Raw genomic sequence first — 20565 nt, 5'->3', positions numbered from 1 at the left:
CCGAACTCAAAATTTGTAGATACAATATATGTATTCTACGCCCCATCAGCGCATATGCGATACTCATATATATGCGCTACCAGGGTAGCCCGACAACCCAAAAGTATAGAAACATTCATGTCACTGTTCTAGTCTAGAAGACAGGGACATTGACCAAACCGAAACCAACATAGTGGCTGCATACATTACAGATATATAAGGAAGATATGGTAAACATATTCAGCACGCAGCAGCAGCTAGTTCTGATGGCTCCTCAGCTCTCTTCCCTCGCTGCTTCTGTAGGGATGTTCTTAGTTTTGGTTTTCACCATAGCTCTGCTAGCGGTCACCCTCTACATTGTCTCCGTTGTCACGTCCTTCGCCGTCTTCTGCATCAGAGAGTTCGCCCAGGGAGCCCAGGACAGGCCACCGCTCATTGGGACCGTGTTCCGCCAGCTCAACAATTTCGATAGGATCTTCGACGAGCATGTGAAGTATGCACTCCTGCACCCCACCATCAGGTTGGTCTATCCTGGGCACAGTGAGATTTTAACCGCTGACCCAGCCGTCATTGAGCATGTCCTGAAGACAAACTTCAGTAACTACAGCAAGGTGATCTTCCTTGTTGACCATATTTTCCCTTGTAGGTAACATGGTAATAGATAGTTCATTCTGCATGTTAGATGTTTAGATGTCTACAGAGAATCGTCAAAAATCAAAACTTGAGTAGTTTGTACAACATAATATTGCATTGCACATCTGAATTAACTGTCATCAAGAAGAACATTAATCCTGAATTTACATTAAAGTTAGTCAGACTATCATTTCTTTAATCTCGCAAAAAAGAGTAAATCTATTAACTATGGCAATGCACAAAAAGTAAAAGAGAAAAAGAGTCTATGACTGACAATTTTGGATCCTATTTCACAGGGGGCCTTCAACATTCAAATCGTGAAGGATCTCTTTGGGAATAGAATTTTTGCAACAGATGGGGAGAAGTGGCGACACCAGAGGAAGCTAGCAAGCCACGAGTTCTAGAGTGTTACGTGATTTCAGCAGTGATGTTTTCAGACTGAATGCTACAAAACTATTAGAAAAGATCTCATCTGCAGCTGCTAACAGAACCACCATAAACATGCAGTATTAAGATCATATTTTTAGCTGTAGTAGTTTTGCATATGCTTGCCCAATTTAACACTTTAAATCACAAAACAGACAAGAAAATCATACCCAATACCTAAATTGTTAACCAAATTCAATCTAGCTATCATGGGCAGAGAAGTAGAACAAGCATAGTTTCATTTAAAAGTTTTGAACTCGGATATATTCCTATGTCAGATTCTGAGTAAGCAAAACAAACATAATAAATAATTAGAGTCTGGGTTTGAATCAGTGTGCTTGTTCCAAAAACTGAAGCTCAATTGCAAAGTTCAGATACCAATCTGGTAGTTGCCCTAAATTCTCTACCCTTTCATTTCACATCAAGTCACTGACTCGTAATGAACATTTCCTCAGGACCTTTTGATGAGAACAACTATGGATTCAATCTTTGAAGTGGGATTCGGGTTTGAGCTTAACACACTATCTGGATCAGATGAATCTAGCATTGAATTCAGCAAGGCCTTTGACGAGGCAAATTCTCTTGTTTACTATCGTTATGTTGATATGTTCTGGAAACTGAAAAGGCATCTTAATATCGGGTCAGAAGCGAAACTCAATAAGAGCATAAAGATAATTGACAACTTTCACATGGGGTGGATGTATGGAGCGCAACATCTGCCAACGCGAGCTCTTCACCGACATTTCTACGCTAGTTCCTGCCGAAGCCCTGCCTCTCACCTGCCGACCTCTAGGCACAATGGGTGTGAGGTACGTCGGCCTAGGCAGGCATGGAGATGAAACGTCCCCGGAGGCTTCTTGCAACGGCGGTGTTGCTGCCCCGAGCCCTGTTGCCTCGCCATTCTTGGTTGGAGGCTAGGCTTGGCGAGGCCTAATGTCTCTGTCTTTGCGGTCTGTAGAGGGCACCTCCTTACCAAGTTGTTGTCGCTTGGTGAGGACGGTCGTGTGTGTGTGTGTGTGTGTCGTGTGTGTGTGTCCCTCCTTCTAGAGGTTGTACCCCGATGTCTTCTTCCTGTTCAATGAAATGAAACGCAAAATCTCTTGCGTTTTCTCGAAAAATAATTTACAACTTTGTGATACAGTCGATCCATCAGAAGAAAGAGAAAATGAAGAATGGAAGTGATCATGTAAACGCTACAAAACTCCATCTGTACGCGTATGAGTAGGTTGTACCGCAGTTTTCTAATTGCTGGTATTTTCAGCTTAACAAACTTGAGCATAAACTTGAACTTGGTATTGGAATACGAAATCTTGGCCTCCAACCATGTCAAATTTCTCCATATTTTCTAATTATATCGGTTTCTATGAGGCATGCAGAGAGTCAGCGAGGACATACTATCAAGATTCATACTGAAGAGCGAGAAGGACCCTGAGATGATGAATGATCGTTACCTGCGTGACATAGTCCTCAGTTTCCTGATTGCTGGGAAAGATACCACAGGAAATACGCTTTCATGGTTTTTCTACATGCTCTGCAAGAACCCAGTGTGCAGGACAAGATTACATTTGAAATCAGAGAATCTGTCGACTGCGCACAAGAGGATAACATGGAAATGTTTGCTCCAAGATTGAAACAAGGTGCTATTGATAAAATGCAATACCTTCATGCTGCAATTACTGAGACTCTCCGGCTGTATCCTGGAGTTCCAGTGGTAGGAATAACTCCTAACGCTATTCCTTTTAAGGGTAGAGCCCAACAAAAATAACTCCAGATATGGTTTGATGTAATTTAGATCTCACTTACACGAGAATTTATTTGTGGCATAACTTTAGGATGGTAAGATGGCAGATGAAGATGATGTACTACCTAACGGATATAGAGTGATAAAAGGAGATGGAATGAACTACATGATGTATGCCATGGGGAGGATGAAATACCTTTGGGGTGAGGATGCAGAAGAATTCAGGCCACAAAGATGGCTAGCGAATGGGGTCTTCCAGCAAGAGAGCCCTTACAAGTTCGTAGCTTTCAGTGTAAGTATTACATGTGCAAATATCAGATCTCAAGTCATAAGCAAAAGCTCACAAGCAAGAAAAAATCATTTTTCCTTCAGAGGATGATCAGGCGGGCCCTCGTATCTGCTTGGGGAAAGAATTTGCATACAGACAGATGAAAATCGTGGCAGCTACCCTGCTAAATTTCTTCAGGTTCATGCAATAAAAGAGGATATAGTAGCTTGTTTGCGTATCTAAGCTGGAACTCACGTGGGTACACAAAGAGATTAAGGCCTTTATCCATGTGGAGGGTAAACATTGGTTTGTATATTGCATGAAATATGTACAAGAAGTTGTAATAATGAATGCCACCAGATAAAGAATTGACCTTGAAATTACATTCAGATTACTCAGACCATTTATATAGTATTATTTAACTTCGCGAAAGATAGGAGGAAACAGACCTGTCAGAAACCAGAGAGATGTCCATGAATATCACAATGTTTTCACCTTGAAACACGCGTAAAGGTGAATACCAGGATGCGAACCCCAGAGTCATAGACCGGTGTAGTGTCAACCCTGAATTTCTATTATTTAGATGCTGTTCAGTTAGAATCCCATTGAGATAATATCTGCTGATCCTAGGTACTGCACCTCCATATTTGTAGTTCAGAAAACATCAAACTGTAGGTGTTTAGTGAACTTACCAAATGTAATCAACCTGGATTGTTCACCATATCAATGCCATGCATAAAAGCACAAACAGATGAATCTAAACTGCTATGTGATTGTGTAGATGTCGTTGTCAAGTTGCAACTTGCAAGTCCATGACTGCAAATCTACCGCGATAGTTCTAGTTTCACTAATTTCCAGCTTGCTGAACTCATGCTCACGGAATCAGCCATGTCACTACCTCTGATGTTTTCTGCTTGCTGGTGCCTATAATCCAAGGAAGTAAATTTCAAAAATGCAACAGTTCTGTGCAGAACAACTGTTCAGTCTTCAGAACATCACATGGATGTATATAGAAGAAAAACAATGATATGTGAGGTTAAGCCCTGGGGCCACATCGAATCAAAAGCCGATTCTTCAAGACGGTTGCCTATTATGATTCGTTCTGAAGAGTGGACATGATTCTTCCTCACCATTTTGGCCTTTCCAATTAGGTTCTTCATCTTGAAACAGCAGCATATAAAAAGGTAAATATGAAATATCCATACGTAAAACTTGATTGCTAGGAAAATTCCAAGCCCAAATGATCCACACAAACTCAAAACGTCTTACCAGACACACAATTTGCAGACATCAAATTGCACTCGATGCCCGATTAAAGAAGATATCAAACTATCCAGCCATTTCCTTCTAAGCCATTTGGATAGTTTGAGCACACAACAGTCCAGAAACGAAGAAATATAGAAACATGCATGTCGCTGTTCTAGTCTTGAAAAAACAGGGACATTGACCAAATCCAAAGAGATATTGTGGCCGGCTGGCCGGCTGCACATATTAAGATATCAGATGCATACAGTGAACTATCCTCAGCAAGCAGAAGCAACTAACTCTAATGGATATCCAGCTCTCCTCCCTCGCTGCATCCGCAGGGATGTGCTTTGTTTCAGTTTTCGCCATAGTCTTCCTGGCAATCACCTTCTACATCCTCAGCATTGTCGTGTCCTTCGCAGTTTTCTGCGTCAGAGAGTTCGCACAGAGAGCCCAGGACCGGCCACCGCTCATCGGGACTGTGCTCCGTCAGCTCAAGAACTTCGACAGGCTCTTTGATGAACATGTGTCCTATGCGCTTCTGCACCACACTGGTCGGCTGATCTATCCTGGGCACAGTGAGGTCTTCACTTCTGACCCAGCCGTCATCGAGCATGTCCTCAAGACAAACTTCAGTAAATACAGTAAGGTGATTCTCCATGTTGAACATCTCTGCCACTCCTATCCTTTCTTAGGGTTAATATGAGCATACAAATAGATATACCATTTTGAGTTCCGATGATTAAATCCTGAAGATTAAAACACTGAGCCTCTGAGCAAAATGTTTTGACGATGTTGGAGCCTATTCACAGGGGGCTTTCAACACTCAAGTCATGAGGGATCTCTTTGGGCATGGAATTTTCGCAACAGACGGGGAGAAGTGGCGACACCAGAGGAAGCTAGCAAGCCACGAGTTCTCAACTAAAGTGCTACGTGATTTCAGCAGTGATGTTTTCAGAATGAATTCTGCAAAACTGGCAGAGAAGATTTCATATGCAGCAGCTGACAGAACTACCATAGACATGCAGGTCCATCAATGACTATGATCAATATTTTAACATTACTAAGCGCTCAGATCATATTTGTTGCGTTTGTCTCAACTCCGTTCTGATTTACCATTTTCACTTACAAAAGGCTAAAGGGAATCCAATCCTACAACAAAACTAAAGTTCAAGCTAGCTATTACGAGGAGAAGAAATCTGGAGCAAGCATTACACTATAAATTTCTAAACTGGGCTATGCATACTCATTTTTTTTAGTAAACAACACCAACTTAAGGATTACTTTAAACCAGTTCAAAATTTGACAATATTGTTGTTCCAAAAGCTAGTGACTTAAACAAGCTCAGTTGTGAACCTATATGGCTATATCCTTTGTTTGCCTGTTTCTACCTTTTGATTACAGTCAAGTCACCATTACTATAAATCTTCTCAGGACCTTTTGATGAGAACAACAATGGATTCAATGTTTAAAGTGGGGCTTGGTACCGAGCTTAACACACTATCCGGATCAGACGAATCTAGCATTCAATTCAGCGATGCATTTGATGAAGCAAGCTCTCTTGTTTACTACCGATATGTTGATCTGTTGTGGCAAGTAAAACGTCATCTTAATATCGGCTCAGAAGCAAAACTCAAGAAGTGCATTCAGATAATTGACAAATTCGTGATGAAGTTGATCCAACAAAAGAGAGGGCAAATGAAGAATGGACATGATCATGTAAGGGCTATGGAACTCTATCCAGTATAGTTTCTTACAGTCAATATATATAACATACTTTTCTAATAGCTTGTGAATATCAAATACACACACAAGTTGAGAATTAAAGTTTTACTTCGTACAATAAGGGATCTTGGTGTCCAATCATTTCAAATTCACAGCCTAGCATAGACTTGGCAGGAAGTGCTGAAGCATACATAATATCTACATCACATGACATCAATTTTTAACAGTGTAATGCTGGTGAGTTGATTTTCCGGGTGCTCTGCTCTATTAGAATGATTCATGATGTGCTCCACATATCTGGAAATCAGAATTTGGTCAATTAAAAGTACTAGAAACTATCGTCCAGATAAAAGTTGTAGGAAAACCTTCATATGCTATACTTTTTAGCTTCTAACAATATCTTCTCTTCTATGATCAATGCAGAATGCCAGAGAAGACATACTATCAAGATTCATACTAGCAAGTGAAGAGGATCCTGAGACGATGAATGATCGTTACCTGCGTGACATAGTCCTTAGCTTCCTGCTTGCTGGGAAAGACACCACGGCAAATACCCTATCATGGTTCTTCTATATGCTCTGCAAGAACCCCGTAGTGCAGGATAAGGTTGCCTTTGAAATAAAGGAATCTGTTAACTGGGCGCAAGAAGATAACATAGAAACCTACTCTGCAAGATTGAACCAAGGTGCCATTGATAAGATGCATTACCTCCATGCTACGTTAACTGAGACGCTTCGGCTGTATCCTGCTGTTCCAGTGGTATGAATAACTCCAAACTTCAAAGGCTATACCTTCCAGAGAGTAGAATCCAATTAAAATAAGACCAGCCATGATTTGTCATAATCCATATCTGGCATTATGTAGCCCCTTAAATGTAACTTATCATAACATAACCTGGAGTATTGGGTATCAGTGTAATACTTAAGTAATGTTGACATTGAAGGACTGATCTAGTCCATTAAGTAAGTAACTCGATATGACATGATAATCATGACAAAAATATGTTAACTCTAGTAACAATTTTAAGTTGATGCTACCTTTGCCAGCATTTATCCACAAAAATGGTTGGAGTAGAATTGTAGTTGGAGGAACAGGTTAGCTTCTTTTTGAAAAAATAGACAGAAATAAATTGCTAGAATACTGCTAAACAGTATTAAAATTATTAGAGACATTCAAAGCAAAAGCGCAAAACTTAAACAATTTTTGTGAGCAAATATATTATCTCGAACATCACATTGCCATGGTTAACAAGTTGGTTGCACTCTTTCAGGATGGCAAGATGGCAGATGAAGATGATGTACTACCTAATGGGTATAGAGTGATAAAAGGGGATGGAATGAACTACATGATCTACGCAATGGGGAGGATGAAATACCTTTGGGGTGAAGATGCTGAGGAATTCAGGCCTGAAAGATGGCTTGCGAATGGAGTCTTCCAGAATGAAAGCCCTTACAAGTTTGTTGCTTTCAATGTAAGTATTAGTGGGTAAATAATCTAGGTACATGTTTAGAGGGCCTACTTAACTGAACATGGCCAACTCAACAAAAAAAAGGTTCATGTTAGGAACAACCAGATATTCACCAAGAATTAGGAAAGAAAATAGAAAACAGAAACATTACTGGTATTTAAATCTGGCCTTCTGTTGCTGATGCATACAATCAAGCATAAAATGTTGGATTCAACTATTACAACCAGATATTCACCAAGAATTAGGAAAGAAAATAGAAAACAGAAACATTACTGGTATTTAAATCTGGCCTTCTGTTGCTGATGCAGAAAATCAAGCATACAGTGTTGGATTCCAACTATAAGAGAAGAGCACATGCATATAATTGCTAATGACATGTATTTGCAACTAACATCAAGCGGTTATAAACACCTTGAAAAACTAGTTTACATGTGTAACATTAGTTCTGAAATAAAAAACAGAAGCAAATATAATTTTGTTTTCCTTAAGACAGCAATTTTCACTTAACAAGTCTTCTTACAATTACCAGGCAGGACCTCGTATATGCTTGGGGAAAGAATTTGCATACATGCAGATGAAGATCATGGCTGCAACCCTGATACATTTCTACAGGTTCAAACTGGAAGATGAATCCAAGGGTCCAGTATACAAAACGATGTTTACCCTGCACATGGATAAAGGCCTTCAACTACTCGTGTACCCCCGTGGAATTTCAACTTGAACACCTTAACAAGCTAGTAGATCATTTGTCGTTGTACTGTCATATGTACATTTCCAATATATATAGCTACTCTTTTCCGGTAAGTTGTAGCATAATATCCAATTCTCGCATACGAATAAGAAGAAGGATGGACCACTTTGTACTTTGATGGGTAAAAGTACAGTACAGGATGAGTCTGTTTATGCTCCTACTGCCATTCCAAAAGCAAATAATATTTCATATATTTTGTCAATTACTGAGAACAATATAATGATCGCTTTGGGGAAGCAAACAGAACAAACAACCTGGAAGCGAACAACATTGTTTTGTTTCACTGTTGCTTACAAGAGAGTATATAGCTGTTCTATAAGCTACTCTGATTCAAAACAAGGTACAAGTAAATGGTTACACAGATGTTTATTAAGCTAGAGTTGGAAGCTGGAGTCCAGGCCTTGATGTCCAGCCTTTGATATTTCTGTAATTCTCAACCACCTCTTTCCTTAGCCTCTCAGTAGAAGCATCCAAAGGACTCTTCCGCTGCAAAAGCAAAAAAAAAAAAAAAAAAAATTGATTCAGAAACTAATGATTACACAAGTTCAGATAGAAGGGTGTGAGAAGAGAAGGCACCTTCGGGAATAACAACTTTGGGGGAGCCTCGACAACTTCACCAAATTTGACCTTTTCACGTCCTGGGAATTCCACATGAGTCTCAACCTTACCACACTTGCGCTTCTTTTTCTTCTCATCTAGATGTCTGAAATAAACGATACAAGATATGTCATTCCCTGTTTACAGAAGATATGTCTGAAATAAACGATACAAGAACATGTAGGTTTTCTTTAGCAGGTTATGCTAGTGTATCTGTCCAACTTCCAAAAGAAAATACGGTCAACTTTAGCATCACTGCAGACAAGAAGCTTGTCATTTTCTTTACATGAAGAACCAAAAAATCTAAATGGATGGATGCAAAGCTACACCTCCCGAGTCAAACAAACAAGACATAGAGAGCTTACTTCTTCCTTTTCTGCTTCTTCGTAATCGAGACATTCGCATCGAGTTCCTTGAAACGAAGATCCAAAGCCTTCCCCCGCTTTCTCTTTCCCTTGCTTCCATCCGCATTTACGCTCTCATCAGGCACCGGTCCACCCTCGCCTCTAGTCTCAGCTGCTTTGTTATCTGCAGCAGTCTCCAAGGCCTGCTTCTTAGCTTTCTACATGAACATCACCACGTATACGGAGTCAAATGGTGCAGACCACGAATGCAAATACGTCGTATTTCAATGGGCTGTCATTGCTAAACCAGATGCCCAAAGAAATAGCAAGAACTATGCTATCACTGTGAATCAAGTGAACATGGCACGCAAGAAACAAACTGAATTTGTTTAAGAAAGAAACAAACTGAATTCTATCAAACTCTACGCAATGAAGTAGCACTATGTTCCTATGTCGCATTACCTTATCTTTTCCCTCCTTGTTCTTCCCCGTAACATCTGCGTCTTGCTTCCCTGGAGTCCCTCCTGGGCAGCCACCACCAACGACAACGGTCAGCGGAGGTACATGATTGCCAGAACAGCCAAGCTTTAACTGAAGCGTCAAGGAAAAGGTAACCTCACCTGTGGATGCGTCCACGCCCACGCCGGCGCCAGCTTTGCCTCCGCCGCCCTGCTTGTTCTGGATGGCGATTAGGCGGCGGAGCTTGGACGGGAGCGCGTCGAGCTCCCGCTGCTTCGGCGGAGGGGGCAGCCGCGCGTCGCCCCCGTGCGCCGCCCGGTAGTTCTTCTCCCTCCTCCGCACCCCCTTCCCCGTCATCTCCTCCTCCGCCGCCGCCGCTGGCTGGTTCGTTCGTCTCCGCCGCCGCAACTGCTGCTACGCGAGGTTAGAGAGGGAGGCACCGAGGGTTACAGACACCAAGTGGGCCGTTGGGCTCGATTAGGCCCAATCAAAACAAATCACTGCAAAAGCGGGCCTCGAATATTCGTATCATGGGCCTCTTTGGCCCGGCCCATGTAGAGGGTCACATGGCTCGCGGATGCGAAGCCTCTGGAGAGAGAGAAATGGCCGCGGCGGCGGCGACGACGACGACACGTGCAGCGCAGTTTCTGCTTGGCTTCAGTCGCCGAGCGCCGCCGCTGCCTCCTCTCGCTTCCCTCCTCCTCCGGCGCCGGACGGGCGGCGTGTTGGCCGTGCGCATGGCGTCGTCGGACGCTGCGGCGCCTCAGCTCAGCACCACCGTGGCGGTGCCCGGCGCGGCGGCGCCCGTCCGCGTCGTGGCGGCGCCGGGCCTCCGCGAGGCGGACTTCAGTAAGGCGGTGGATTCCGCGCTCTTCAGACGGTGGCTGGAGAACCTGCAGTCGGAGAAGGGCGTGCTCACCGATGGGAAGCTCAGCCTCAGGCAGATCCTCATCCAGGTGCGGTGCTCCTCCCTCTCTTGAAGTCAGAAATGCCAATAATTTGCGCTCGCTGACTGCTTTGTTGTGTGCAGGGGGTTGACATGTTTGGGGAGCGTGTGGGATTTCTCAAGTTCAAAGCCGACATCATCGACGAGGAAACCAAATCCAAGGTCAGGGAAAGTTAGGGTGTGCTAAGTCAGACGATCCCGTTCCATCACAGTTGGACTAGGACTATCATCGGCACTGATATATACCTAGTAGCTTGTGAATACCTAATTGACTGAAATGTATGTTACTTTCTCCGTCTACAAATAAGTGGCTTGGACTTGTCTAGATTTGCATGTATCTACATGTTGAAGGCATCTAGATACATGTGAATCTAGACGAATCCGAGTCACTTATTTCCGGGCGGAAGGAGTATTTGTGGTTAGCAGTTCATTCTTATCATGAGTAGGGATCATAAGGTGGGTGCTTATGAGATAGGTTACATCAGGGGGGGAGGTGGGATTGGCCAAACTGAGCAATATCAGGGTTTGCTAAACCAGAACGTATAGGCTAAAGCAACGTTTGGTGGCACTGCATTAGCATGATGGTTTTAAAACAAATCGAAGGCGTTTGTCATATTCATTGGTACTCTGTTTTACCTTTTAAAACTGGATGTGGTGGATGTGCTAGCATTAGCAAGAGGCAGGGATTAGAGTTTTGTTCATATTATCGATTGACGATGAATTTAGGTTCCAGGAATTGTATTTGCAAGAGGGCCCGCTGTTGCTGTGTTGATCCTTTTGGAGTCTAAAGGGCAAACTTACGCTGTTCTGACTGAACAGGTATAATGTTTTGACTTGCAGAATATGGCCAGCCAAATATTTAGACAATCAAGCCCTCTGTTGAGTATTGACTGTTTTGACAATTTCAGGCTAGAGTTCCTATAGGAAAATTTGTTTTAGAACTGCCAGCCGGAATGCTAGATGATGAAAAAGGTGATTTTGTTGGCACCGCAGTTCGAGAGGTTTGTTTCTTCTTTTCTCCGTATGCACAGCTAGGTTTAGAATATTTTGTAGGTAATCGGTCACACTAACCCTGTTTTTGCTCGAATTGGTTCACAAGACATTATATTACTACTATTGCTTCCAGAAGTTCGGTAGGACTAGTAAAATGCTAGTATTTATATTCAGTTAATGCATAACCAGTCTCCGGAAATGATGCTTTAACTGCGCACAGGTGGAAGAAGAAACCGGTATTAAGTTGAATTTAGAGGACATGGTCGATCTTACTGCACTGCTGGACCCTGCCACTGGATGCAAAATGTTTCCATCACCGGTAAGTGATAACTGACCAGCATTTTGTTCACTCTACAAATCTGGCATAACTTCTGATCCAGAAAAAAAATACATAACTAGTTAAAATCAATTTGGCTTAAGTGCCTGGTCTTTTCGCTTTTATTTTTGTTGAGAATCAACGACATAAAAGGCAGCGAGATTGTCTCCTTGCGAAAGAAATGAAAAAAAAAGATTTTGCCCAAGATCCCGTCCTGCTTGTGGATCTTACAACAGTTATAAGAGGGGTAGCCAGTTTGGCATCAGAAACTGGAATGGACATGATTACTGGATTTGTGTAGTAATTCTGACCCTTGTTTAAAAACTTACATTTACTCCTGTGTCATCACAAGTGTCGTCTCTGTCTCCAGGGCGGCTGTGACGAAGAAATTGGCTTGTTCCTATACAGGGGACACGTCGACGAGGAGACCATCAAGGCTCTCCAAGGGAAGGAAACTGGCCTGCGGGACCATGGAGAGCTGATAAAGCTCCGTGTGGTTCAGTATGACCAGCTCTGGCGCTCAACCGCAGACGCGAAGGCGCTCTGCGCCATAGCTCTGTACGAAATGGCCAAGAAGGATGGCATCCTGCCATCACCTGGTGGTGGCTTGTCAGCGAACCTGTAAGAGCTGAAGAAGTAGTAGTGCATTCTGTAATTAACGAGAAGTTGGGAACACTGGTATTGGGATTTGGGAGTGCTTGAACCCAGTACTGTAGTGTCGTTCGTGCCTGCCTGGATGGAAGGTTACAAAAACTTATTATATGTGTGTGGTAACGAGAACTATATATGTTTGTGGAAACAGTAGTTCATAGTTGAACTGGGACATTGTCGTCATGTGCATTCTCATGATGACAAAACCAATGACTCCCTCGATCCCCCTGCTGAATCTCCTTTTACCAATCCTCGTGAGTTTCTTTCTCACACGTACTTGTGCTATTGTCTCAGTGAGCTAACATTTTTCATTGACTGAACCAATGTGATCGTGGGTAACTGTAATGTCCTCAGTTCCCCAGGTACTGCTAGAGATTATTGCATGTTATTTTTGGATGCCATGGGTTTTATTTCACCGTATGAATTCGCGGATAAGTAACAAATTATTTTGATGTGCATATATAGAATCACTCAATCGTGCAGTTAAAGTAACAAATTATATTTTGATGTGCATGCATCGAATCACTCAATCGTGTAGTTTGTGACGAAGTTATTGTTAGTATATCTCTACTCCTTCATGTTTCAGTTAGCTATCCACATTTTATAATTGTCCTGAAGTTAGGTCGTGCCTTGCGTGTTAATTGTCCAGAAGCGAACGAAATCTTGTAAAGTTGCAGGTTGCACAAGTGTGTTACGATTCTTTTCTGTGTTAATAAACTCTTGTCGAACCCAACTCAAGCAACTTATTTGTTTCCCGGAAAACTATTAGCGGCGAATTTCATGAACTCCATGTGGTTTCATTAGGTAACCTCATCCAGCATTCTACCCATGAAGGAGAAGAAGATACACCATGCATGGAGCGATGCCGATAAAATGGGAACGGATGGGAGCAAGAATTGTAGTGCCAAAACCAGAGGCTAGAGGCTCAAACAACACTGTTACCAACCAGATAACATTTCATTGACAGATAACCAGCAGCCCAAACTGATCGATCGATCCGCTGAGGTTTTATTAACCACATACAGTAGGATACACACACACAAAGTCACACGACATGACATGGCCTTTACAGTAAAAGAAGAACGCAAAGCAGAAGACATAGCTTGCTTATTATTTTCAGACGAGGGCTTTAATTCTTGGAAACGGATGAAGACGGCTTTCGTTCCTTGTTTGAGCTAGAGGGTGGCGCACTTGACGAGGCAGCCTCCGAGGCAGCTCGGCAAGCCGACTGCAAGGCAGTAAGTTTGGCAAAGACCATCGGTGTCTGTGCACGTGGCCAAGCAGGCAGGGACACTAACGCTGGTGCAGATGTTAGTGCACCTCTCTGCGCAATCCAGCCCCGTGGTGAGGACGACCAGGGTGCAGAGCACAGCAACAACGATGCTAGTCTTGAGAGAGGAGGCCATTGCTGGATGCTGGATAAGAGCAAGCTAGCTAAGATTGATCAATTAGGGATGGTTTGTTGATGGATGGATGAGAAGGTTAGACACAAGGGGGCTGCTATTTATAGGCTAGCTAAGGCCGGGTATCGCCATTAGGTTTGACTTTACAATATACACTTGCTTCCTCATCCTCTATTTCAGGAGCCTCCTGTTGTAATATAATACAGCTACATATCCATGCGCCTACGTATACAAGCAAAGAGGGGCTGAATAAAGACGCAACAACATACTAGTTGACTTGGAGAGAATTGTTTAGCTAGCTCGTGCTCCAGTCCTCTGCATTTTTACTTGGCATCGCGTCACTCTTCAGCATCTTGCCATTTGAGAATACTCCGCTAGTCACCTCGTGCTCCATGCCCAGATTCCTCGTGCCTCCTAACCGTGTAAGGGAAAGGCGCTCTATTACCCTTTGTTACATTGTTATCCAAATTTATATAAGGAGATTAATTTTTAACAAGCGGAGCGAGGCCCATTGTTGGAGGCTTGGACCTTGTAAGCCGCCGGCTAGGGTTTATCAGATTATAAACACTTTCCGATATAGTAAATTTTTGTAGTATGTGTTTTGGTTTCGTTCTTCGTTATTTGTTTGTCGCGTTTATAACAAGGGTATCACATCTGAGTTTCAAACTATGGTTTGCGACATGTCTTCCTTGAAGTTAGATATGCCACAGATGGACCCCCCCTCCCCCCAACCACCCGCGGTACGGATCGCTAACACCGCTTATTGTAGATTTTGTAAGCTGCCGGTTACAGCTTATCAGATTATAAGGTAACCCATTGATGAGGACATCCCTACTACACCACTACCTCCGTCATTAATAAATGAAGATGAACCTGCTATGGAGCTCAAGTCCAATGAAGTTCGGATTAGACCAATTACAAGGGCTCGTGCGAAGCTACTTAAACAACAGGTGAACTTGTTTCTAAACGGTACTTTGATTGACGAGAACTTTATACTGCCTAAGTCCTATTACTTATGTATCATCAGGTATCAAGAAGAGACGAGCATCGCACGAGGAGGAGAGGAGCAGCTGGACATGAAGACGGACGTCAAGATGGACGTGAAGCTGGACATGGAGCTGGACATGAAGATATCTCATGGACGCGCGAGGGAGGAACGGGAGGCATGCGCGAGAGGAGAAGAAGACGTCCAGGCCGGTCCAGCACCCGGTCCGACCGGCCGCCAGACCGGCCAACCCGGTCGACCGGGCGCCAACCGGACGTGATTTATCGTACCGGATGAAAACCGGAAAACCTCGCAACTATCCGGTTGCCGCCCGGTTGACCGGACCCCAAACCGGCCGACCCGGTTGCCGCCCGGTTGACCGGACCCCAGACCGGCCGATCCGGTCCCTGGCCCGGTTGACCGGATTCCAGACCGGATTTGTCCGAGTCTGTCTCGACCAGATCTATTCTGGGTTGGTTATTTTTGTATCTTTTCGACCAGAACTCGTCTCGGACGCCTATATAAGTGCCCAGGACGCCCCCTAGCTGCTTTAGACCACGTTTAAGATAAACCCTAGTTCTTAGTTGTTTGCTCTAGCAAAACTATGGAATCCCTACACCATATTGCTTAATATTGTGTAGATCCTAAAAAAGTCTTGTGTGATCTGCTGTTCCATTGGGAATTAGACGGTTGCAACTTACCGCTTCGTGGTCGGTGGCTACGTGCGCAAGTGTGTGGAGTTGCGAATATCTTGCAGGGTTGAGAGCTGTTGCATTGGCGATAGGGACCAATCGAGAGATCTCGTTGCGTCATACAAGTTATTATCCACTTCATCGTCGTGTATCTCCGCTGCCATCACCCCGTGATCATCATCACCACCCTTGCTTACTGAGAAGATCGGGCCACCCCTTATCATCTTGGTATCAGATTTCCAGTTTTCCCCGGTAAGCCATCCACAATCCACCCCATAGTTGAGTTGTGAGTGTTTTCTATCCAGAAAAAGCCAAAAAAAAAATTAGGGTTAGGGTTTGCCATAGCTTTGGATTGCACTAATTTCAAGTTTTAGTTGCTTTTCGTAGTTGTTTTTGCGTATCTTTTCTTTCCATCTAGTCTTTTAGGGTTTGAGTTTACTCTACCATCTTGTGTTCCTTTATCTTGTGGTGTCAGTTTTTGTTACTCCGAGTCCACATAGCGTATAGTGTGCTTGTTCCCAATCATAGACACAGCCTTTCGATATAAAGTGACTAGGAACTTCCCCAGAAGAGACTAGTTTTACCGCTCGACAGGCTGCTCGTTAGGTTATTGGTGCTTTGCATTTTTCTGTTGGCCGTGTTATCAAGGAGTTGTGTTAGAAAATCAAAAAAAAGGAGAAAATTGAAAAGAAGCAAAAAGAGCTACATAGCTGCGTGTGTTATATAAAAGAAAATTCCAAAAAGAAAAGTGTAGTGCTAGTTGAATCAAGTGAAGGCCTAAGTTTACTTTACTGCACTTGTAGTTGAGCAATCTTGTGCCTGTCTCGTTGAGCTTTGCTAGCGTCTCTCGTGTGCTTTGCAACCTTTCCCATATATAGTTGCATTGCCCCATTATGTCGCCTTGTGTGAGTATCATTGGTTGTCTACGGTCAGCGCTAGAGCTTGTTATTGGTGCAAATAGGTAGCCTACCTACAGCCCCACATATACCCTGCTTTGTCGTGTGATTTGTTCTTATACCCTTGATATTCGCTTCGCTACATCTGTGCACTAGTTGTTACTATAAGTGGTAAGCAACACTAATTTACTTTGGAACGGTAAGATCCCCTTTTCTTATCAGTTTTGAGTGAGTTGTGAGAGTACCACCATATACTTTTGATTTAGTGCACTAATCTACTAACGATGTCTGCTAGTGATCATAGAATTGTTAACCAGGAAAACAAGAGTGCTGCAGATATCATCACATGGAGGGAGTATGAGGCTCTTCGTAATGAGATGCGACGTGAATTCCGCGCTCAGGACGAGGTGCTTAATGGGAAGATTGATGAGATTTCCCAAAAGCTGGATGCTACTCATGTGACCGTCACTACAATGCAAGATCAAATGACGGATGTACAACGCAATCTTGCTGATTTGCGCTTAGCTGTTGAAAATTTGACCGCGCAACAACAACAAGAAGATGACGATGATCCTGAGCTTCAAGATGACGCACACAATGCTCGTGATGCGCCACGTGGTAATCGTCCTCGCGGTTGGGTTCCACTTGGCCGCAATGATCGTGGACAAGATGAGGAAGATGGTTTGGGTAAGCCCAAATTTTCTATACCCAAGTTTGAAGGAGGAGCTGATGTTGAAGAATACCTCACTTGGGAGCTGAAGATTGAGAAGTTGTGGAGCTTACATCCGCATTATACTGAAGACCGGAAGATCAAGCTTGCTTCTTCCGAATTTGATGGCTATGCTTTGCGTTGGTGGGATGCTTTTGTTCGTAACCGCGAAGAGGATCGTGAGCAGCCTATACGTACATGGCGTGCCATGAAGGAGGCGATGACTGCTCGCTTTGTGCCTACAAATTACTTGCGGAATATATATGATAAGCTGACTCTTTTGAGACAAGGTGTGAAGACTGTGGATGAATACTACATGGAGATGGAGATGCTTATGCAGCGTGGCCGTGTCCGTGAGTCTCTTGAGATGACAATGCAGCGTTTCCTCAACGGTTTGAAGTATGACATCAAAGGCATTGTTCGTCACTACAGCTACACCAATATGAATCAATTGTTACATCATGCAAGAGAAGCTGAATCACAGTTGGCTGACGAAGCAAAGATCAAAGGATGAGCTACAGGAGCTGGGCGTTTTACACCCCGCGCGGCCCCATCTATGGCGCCGGCACCTTCGACGCGCTCCGCCCCTCCGCCTAGTAAGTCGGTCTCCAATGTGTCTAACACAAAGAAGTCCGAATCTGCTACAAGTACGAGTGGCTCTAATGTGTCTACTGCGCGTAACCGTGATATGGTTTGTCATACATGTGGTGGCAAGGGTCACTTCAAGAGAGATTGTCCTAACCGCAAAGTTATGGTTATCAATGAGGACAATGAGTACGAGACTGGAGAAGATGTTGATCCTAATGCTCCAGAAGATGATGACTATGACACTGATGGTGAAGATGCATATCCGTCTGATGCTCGCACCATTGTTGTGTCGCAGCGTGCTCTTAATGTGTTGCCTAGTGCATCTACTCAGCGCTGCAATTTGTTCCAAACAAAGGCTTTAGTTGGTCCTAACAAGGCTTGCAAGGTCATTATTGATGGCGGGAGTTGCCGCAATTTAGCAAGCAAGGAGTTGTGTACCAAGCTGAAGTTGAAGTATCTACCGCATCCGCATCCATACTATATTCAGTGGTTGAGCGACAATGGTGAGATGAAGGTAAACCACATGGTGCGTGTTGAGTTTGCTATTGGACCGTATAAGGATTGCATTGATTTTGATGTCGTTCCTATGACGGTGTGTCACCTACTATTGGGTCGGCCTTGGCTCTATGACCGTTCTGTGCAACACAATGGCCGTGACAATACATATCACTTGGAGTTCAAGGGCAAGAAAATCAATTTACAGCCTATGACACCACATCAAATTGTCAATGAGTCTCGTCAGAAAGTTGAAGTCAATTTGGAGGATGCTTCTTTAGATAGGCGAGAGAATTGTCATGTTGTGAGTGATATAACAAAAAGTGAGAGAGTGAATTCCTTAGTCTCATTAGCCACCAAAGAAGACATGAGAGAATTTAGTGAGGATCCTACAGCCATACCTCTTGTGCTTTTGTACAGGGGTACGGTTTTGGTTTCTAACGACATGACCCCTCTTCCTCTAGGTGTTTCTAATGTTTTGCAGGAATTTGGCTACGTGTTTCCGGATGAGGTACCCGCAGGACTTCCACCATTGCGAGGTATTGAGCATCAAATCGACTTGATTCCCGGAGCTTCGCTACCCAATCGGGCACCTTATCAAATGAACCCCGAAGAGACGAAGGAGATACAGAAGCAAGTACAAGCGCTACTCGACAAAGGTTATATCCGCATAAGCCTTAGTCCTTGTGTTGTTCCTGTTATTCTTGTTCCTAAGAAAGATGGTACATGGTGTATGTGCGTAGATTGTAGAGCTATAAACAATATCACTATTCGATATCGTCACCCTATTCCCCGTTTAGAGGATATGCTAGATGAATTGAGTGGTGCTGCTGTGTTCTCTAAAATTGATTTGCGTAGTGGTTATCATCAAATTAGGATGAAAGAAGGGGATGAGTGGAAAACTGCCTTTAAAACAAAATTTGGTTTATATGAGTGGTTAGTAATGCCTTTTGGTTTGACTAATGCACCTAGCACTTTCATGAGACTGATGAACCATGTTTTGCGTGAATTTATTGGCAAGTTTGTGGTTGTGTATTTTGATGATATATTAATTTACAACCGCAATGAATCTGATCATATTATACATATTCGACATGTTTTGCAAGTGTTGCGTGATAGTAAACTTTATGGTAATCTTGAGAAGTGCACATTTTGCAAAGATAAGGTCATATTTCTGGGTTATGTTGTCTCTAAGTATGGAGTAGAAGTAGATGTGTCTAAAATTGAAGCTATTCAAAATTGGCCTACTCCCATGAATGTGAGTCAAGTTAGAAGTTTTCATGGTCTAGCTGGGTTTTATCGCCGTTTTGTGCCCAATTTTTCTACTATTGCTGCACCTTTGAATGAATTGACTAAAAAGGGTGTTGCATTTGAGTGGGGCGTTGCCCAAGATCATGCTTTTGATGAACTGAAACGATTGTTAACTTCTGCACCGTTGCTTGCACTTCCTGATTTCAATAAGCAATTTGAGATTGAATGTGATGCTAGTGGTATTGGAATTGGTGGTGTGTTGATGCAAGAGGGTCGCCCAATTGCATATTTTTCTGAGAAACTTTCTGGTGCTAAGTTGAACTATCCAATATATGATAAAGAATTGTATGCTTTGATTAGAGTTCTTGAGGTTTGGCAACATTATTTGTGGCCAAAGGAATTTATCATACATTCTGATCATGAAGCTTTGAAATATCTGAAAGCCCAATCTACTTTGCATAGGCGTCTTGCTAAGTGGGTTGAGTTCATTGAGTCTTTTCCATACATTATTAAACATAAGAAGGGAAAAGATAACATTGTTGATGATGCTCTATCTAGGAAGAATACGCTATTAACTCAACTTGATGTTAAAATTCCTGGTTTAGAGGTGTTATGTGATTTGTATGCTACTGATCATGATTTTGCTGAACCATATCGCTTATGTGCTCTTGGTAAAGCATGGGAAAAATATCACATACATGATGGGTTCTTGTTTCGAGCTAACAAACTATGTGTTCCCGAGAAAATCGTACGTGCGTTTGCTCTTATTGCAGGAATCACATGCTGGAGGTTTGATGGGTCACTTTGGGCGTGAGAAGACGCTACTCATGCTCGCTGATCACTTTTATTGGCCAAAGATGAGGCGGGATGTGGACAGGTATGTGAAGAGATGCATTACTTGCAATAAGTCCAAGTCCAAGCTGAAGCCTCACGGTTTGTATACTCCATTACCGGCACCTACTACACCTTGGGAAGATATTAGTATGGATTTTGTGTTGGGTTTG

At 43.1% G+C, this 20565-nt stretch overlaps 3 protein-coding genes and 1 pseudogene across 3 annotated transcripts; 3 read left to right on the top strand and 1 right to left on the bottom strand.

The window, feature by feature from the left end:
• Window positions 1–245: 245 nt before the first annotated feature.
• Window positions 246–3495, top strand: LOC127316258 (cytochrome P450 704C1-like; annotated as a pseudogene).
• Window positions 3496–4574: 1079 nt separating this feature from the next.
• On the top strand, window positions 4575–8217 carry LOC127313796 (cytochrome P450 704C1-like). Its single transcript, XM_051344262.2, has 6 exons — window positions 4575–4941; window positions 5105–5320; window positions 5727–6011; window positions 6441–6776; window positions 7288–7488; window positions 8015–8217. Exons 1-6 carry the CDS (start codon window positions 4597–4599, stop codon window positions 8204–8206), a joined length of 1575 nt encoding a protein of 524 aa, XP_051200222.1. The 5' UTR covers window positions 4575–4596; the 3' UTR covers window positions 8207–8217.
• A 190-nt stretch (window positions 8218–8407) lies between these two features.
• On the bottom strand, window positions 8408–10051 carry LOC127311488 (uncharacterized). Its single transcript, XM_051341922.2, has 5 exons — window positions 9798–10051; window positions 9640–9701; window positions 9199–9395; window positions 8813–8939; window positions 8408–8722 (listed from the first exon to the last, which is right to left on the bottom strand). Exons 1-5 carry the CDS (start codon window positions 9991–9993, stop codon window positions 8606–8608), a joined length of 699 nt encoding a protein of 232 aa, XP_051197882.1. The 5' UTR covers window positions 9994–10051; the 3' UTR covers window positions 8408–8605.
• Window positions 10052–10214: 163 nt separating this feature from the next.
• LOC127311487 (nudix hydrolase 14, chloroplastic) lies at window positions 10215–12690 on the top strand. Its single transcript, XM_051341921.1, has 6 exons — window positions 10215–10592; window positions 10667–10744; window positions 11309–11401; window positions 11491–11583; window positions 11796–11894; window positions 12262–12690. The coding sequence occupies exons 1-6, from the start codon at window positions 10239–10241 to the stop codon at window positions 12514–12516; spliced, it is 972 nt and encodes a 323-aa protein (XP_051197881.1). The 5' UTR covers window positions 10215–10238; the 3' UTR covers window positions 12517–12690.
• The last annotated feature ends 7875 nt before the right edge of the window (window positions 12691–20565 follow it).

This window comes from Lolium perenne, chromosome 7 (assembly GCF_019359855.2).
Source record: "Lolium perenne isolate Kyuss_39 chromosome 7, Kyuss_2.0, whole genome shotgun sequence".
In the NCBI taxonomy this organism is placed as follows: Eukaryota; Viridiplantae; Streptophyta; class Magnoliopsida; order Poales; family Poaceae; genus Lolium; species Lolium perenne.
This window is presented reverse-complemented; position numbering and strand designations above follow the sequence as displayed.

What these genes read in the sequence shown, in the direction of transcription:
- LOC127311487 (XM_051341921.1), top strand. Translation starts at nt 10,239, where the DNA reads ATGGCCGCGGCGGCGGCGACGACGACGACACGTGCAGCGCAGTTTCTG. An exon ending in ACGAGGAAACCAAATCCAAG is followed by an intron (nt 10,745 to 11,308) that starts GTCAGGGAAAGT and finishes CGATGAATTTAG; the next exon opens with GTTCCAGGAATTGTATTTGC. An exon ending in ACGCTGTTCTGACTGAACAG is followed by an intron (nt 11,402 to 11,490) that starts GTATAATGTTTT and finishes TGACAATTTCAG; the next exon opens with GCTAGAGTTCCTATAGGAAA.
- LOC127313796 (XM_051344262.2), top strand. Translation starts at nt 4,597, where the DNA reads ATGGATATCCAGCTCTCCTCCCTCGCTGCATCCGCAGGGATGTGCTTT. An exon ending in TGAAGAATGGACATGATCAT is followed by an intron (nt 6,012 to 6,440) that starts GTAAGGGCTATG and finishes TGATCAATGCAG; the next exon opens with AATGCCAGAGAAGACATACT. An exon ending in ACAAGTTTGTTGCTTTCAAT is followed by an intron (nt 7,489 to 8,014) that starts GTAAGTATTAGT and finishes TACAATTACCAG; the next exon opens with GCAGGACCTCGTATATGCTT.
- LOC127311488 (XM_051341922.2), bottom strand. Translation starts at nt 9,993, where the DNA reads ATGACGGGGAAGGGGGTGCGGAGGAGGGAGAAGAACTACCGGGCGGCG. An exon ending in ACAAGGAGGGAAAAGATAAG is followed by an intron (nt 9,396 to 9,639) that starts GTAATGCGACAT and finishes ATGTTCATGTAG; the next exon opens with AAAGCTAAGAAGCAGGCCTT. An exon ending in AAGAAGCAGAAAAGGAAGAA is followed by an intron (nt 8,940 to 9,198) that starts GTAAGCTCTCTA and finishes CGTTTATTTCAG; the next exon opens with ACATCTAGATGAGAAGAAAA.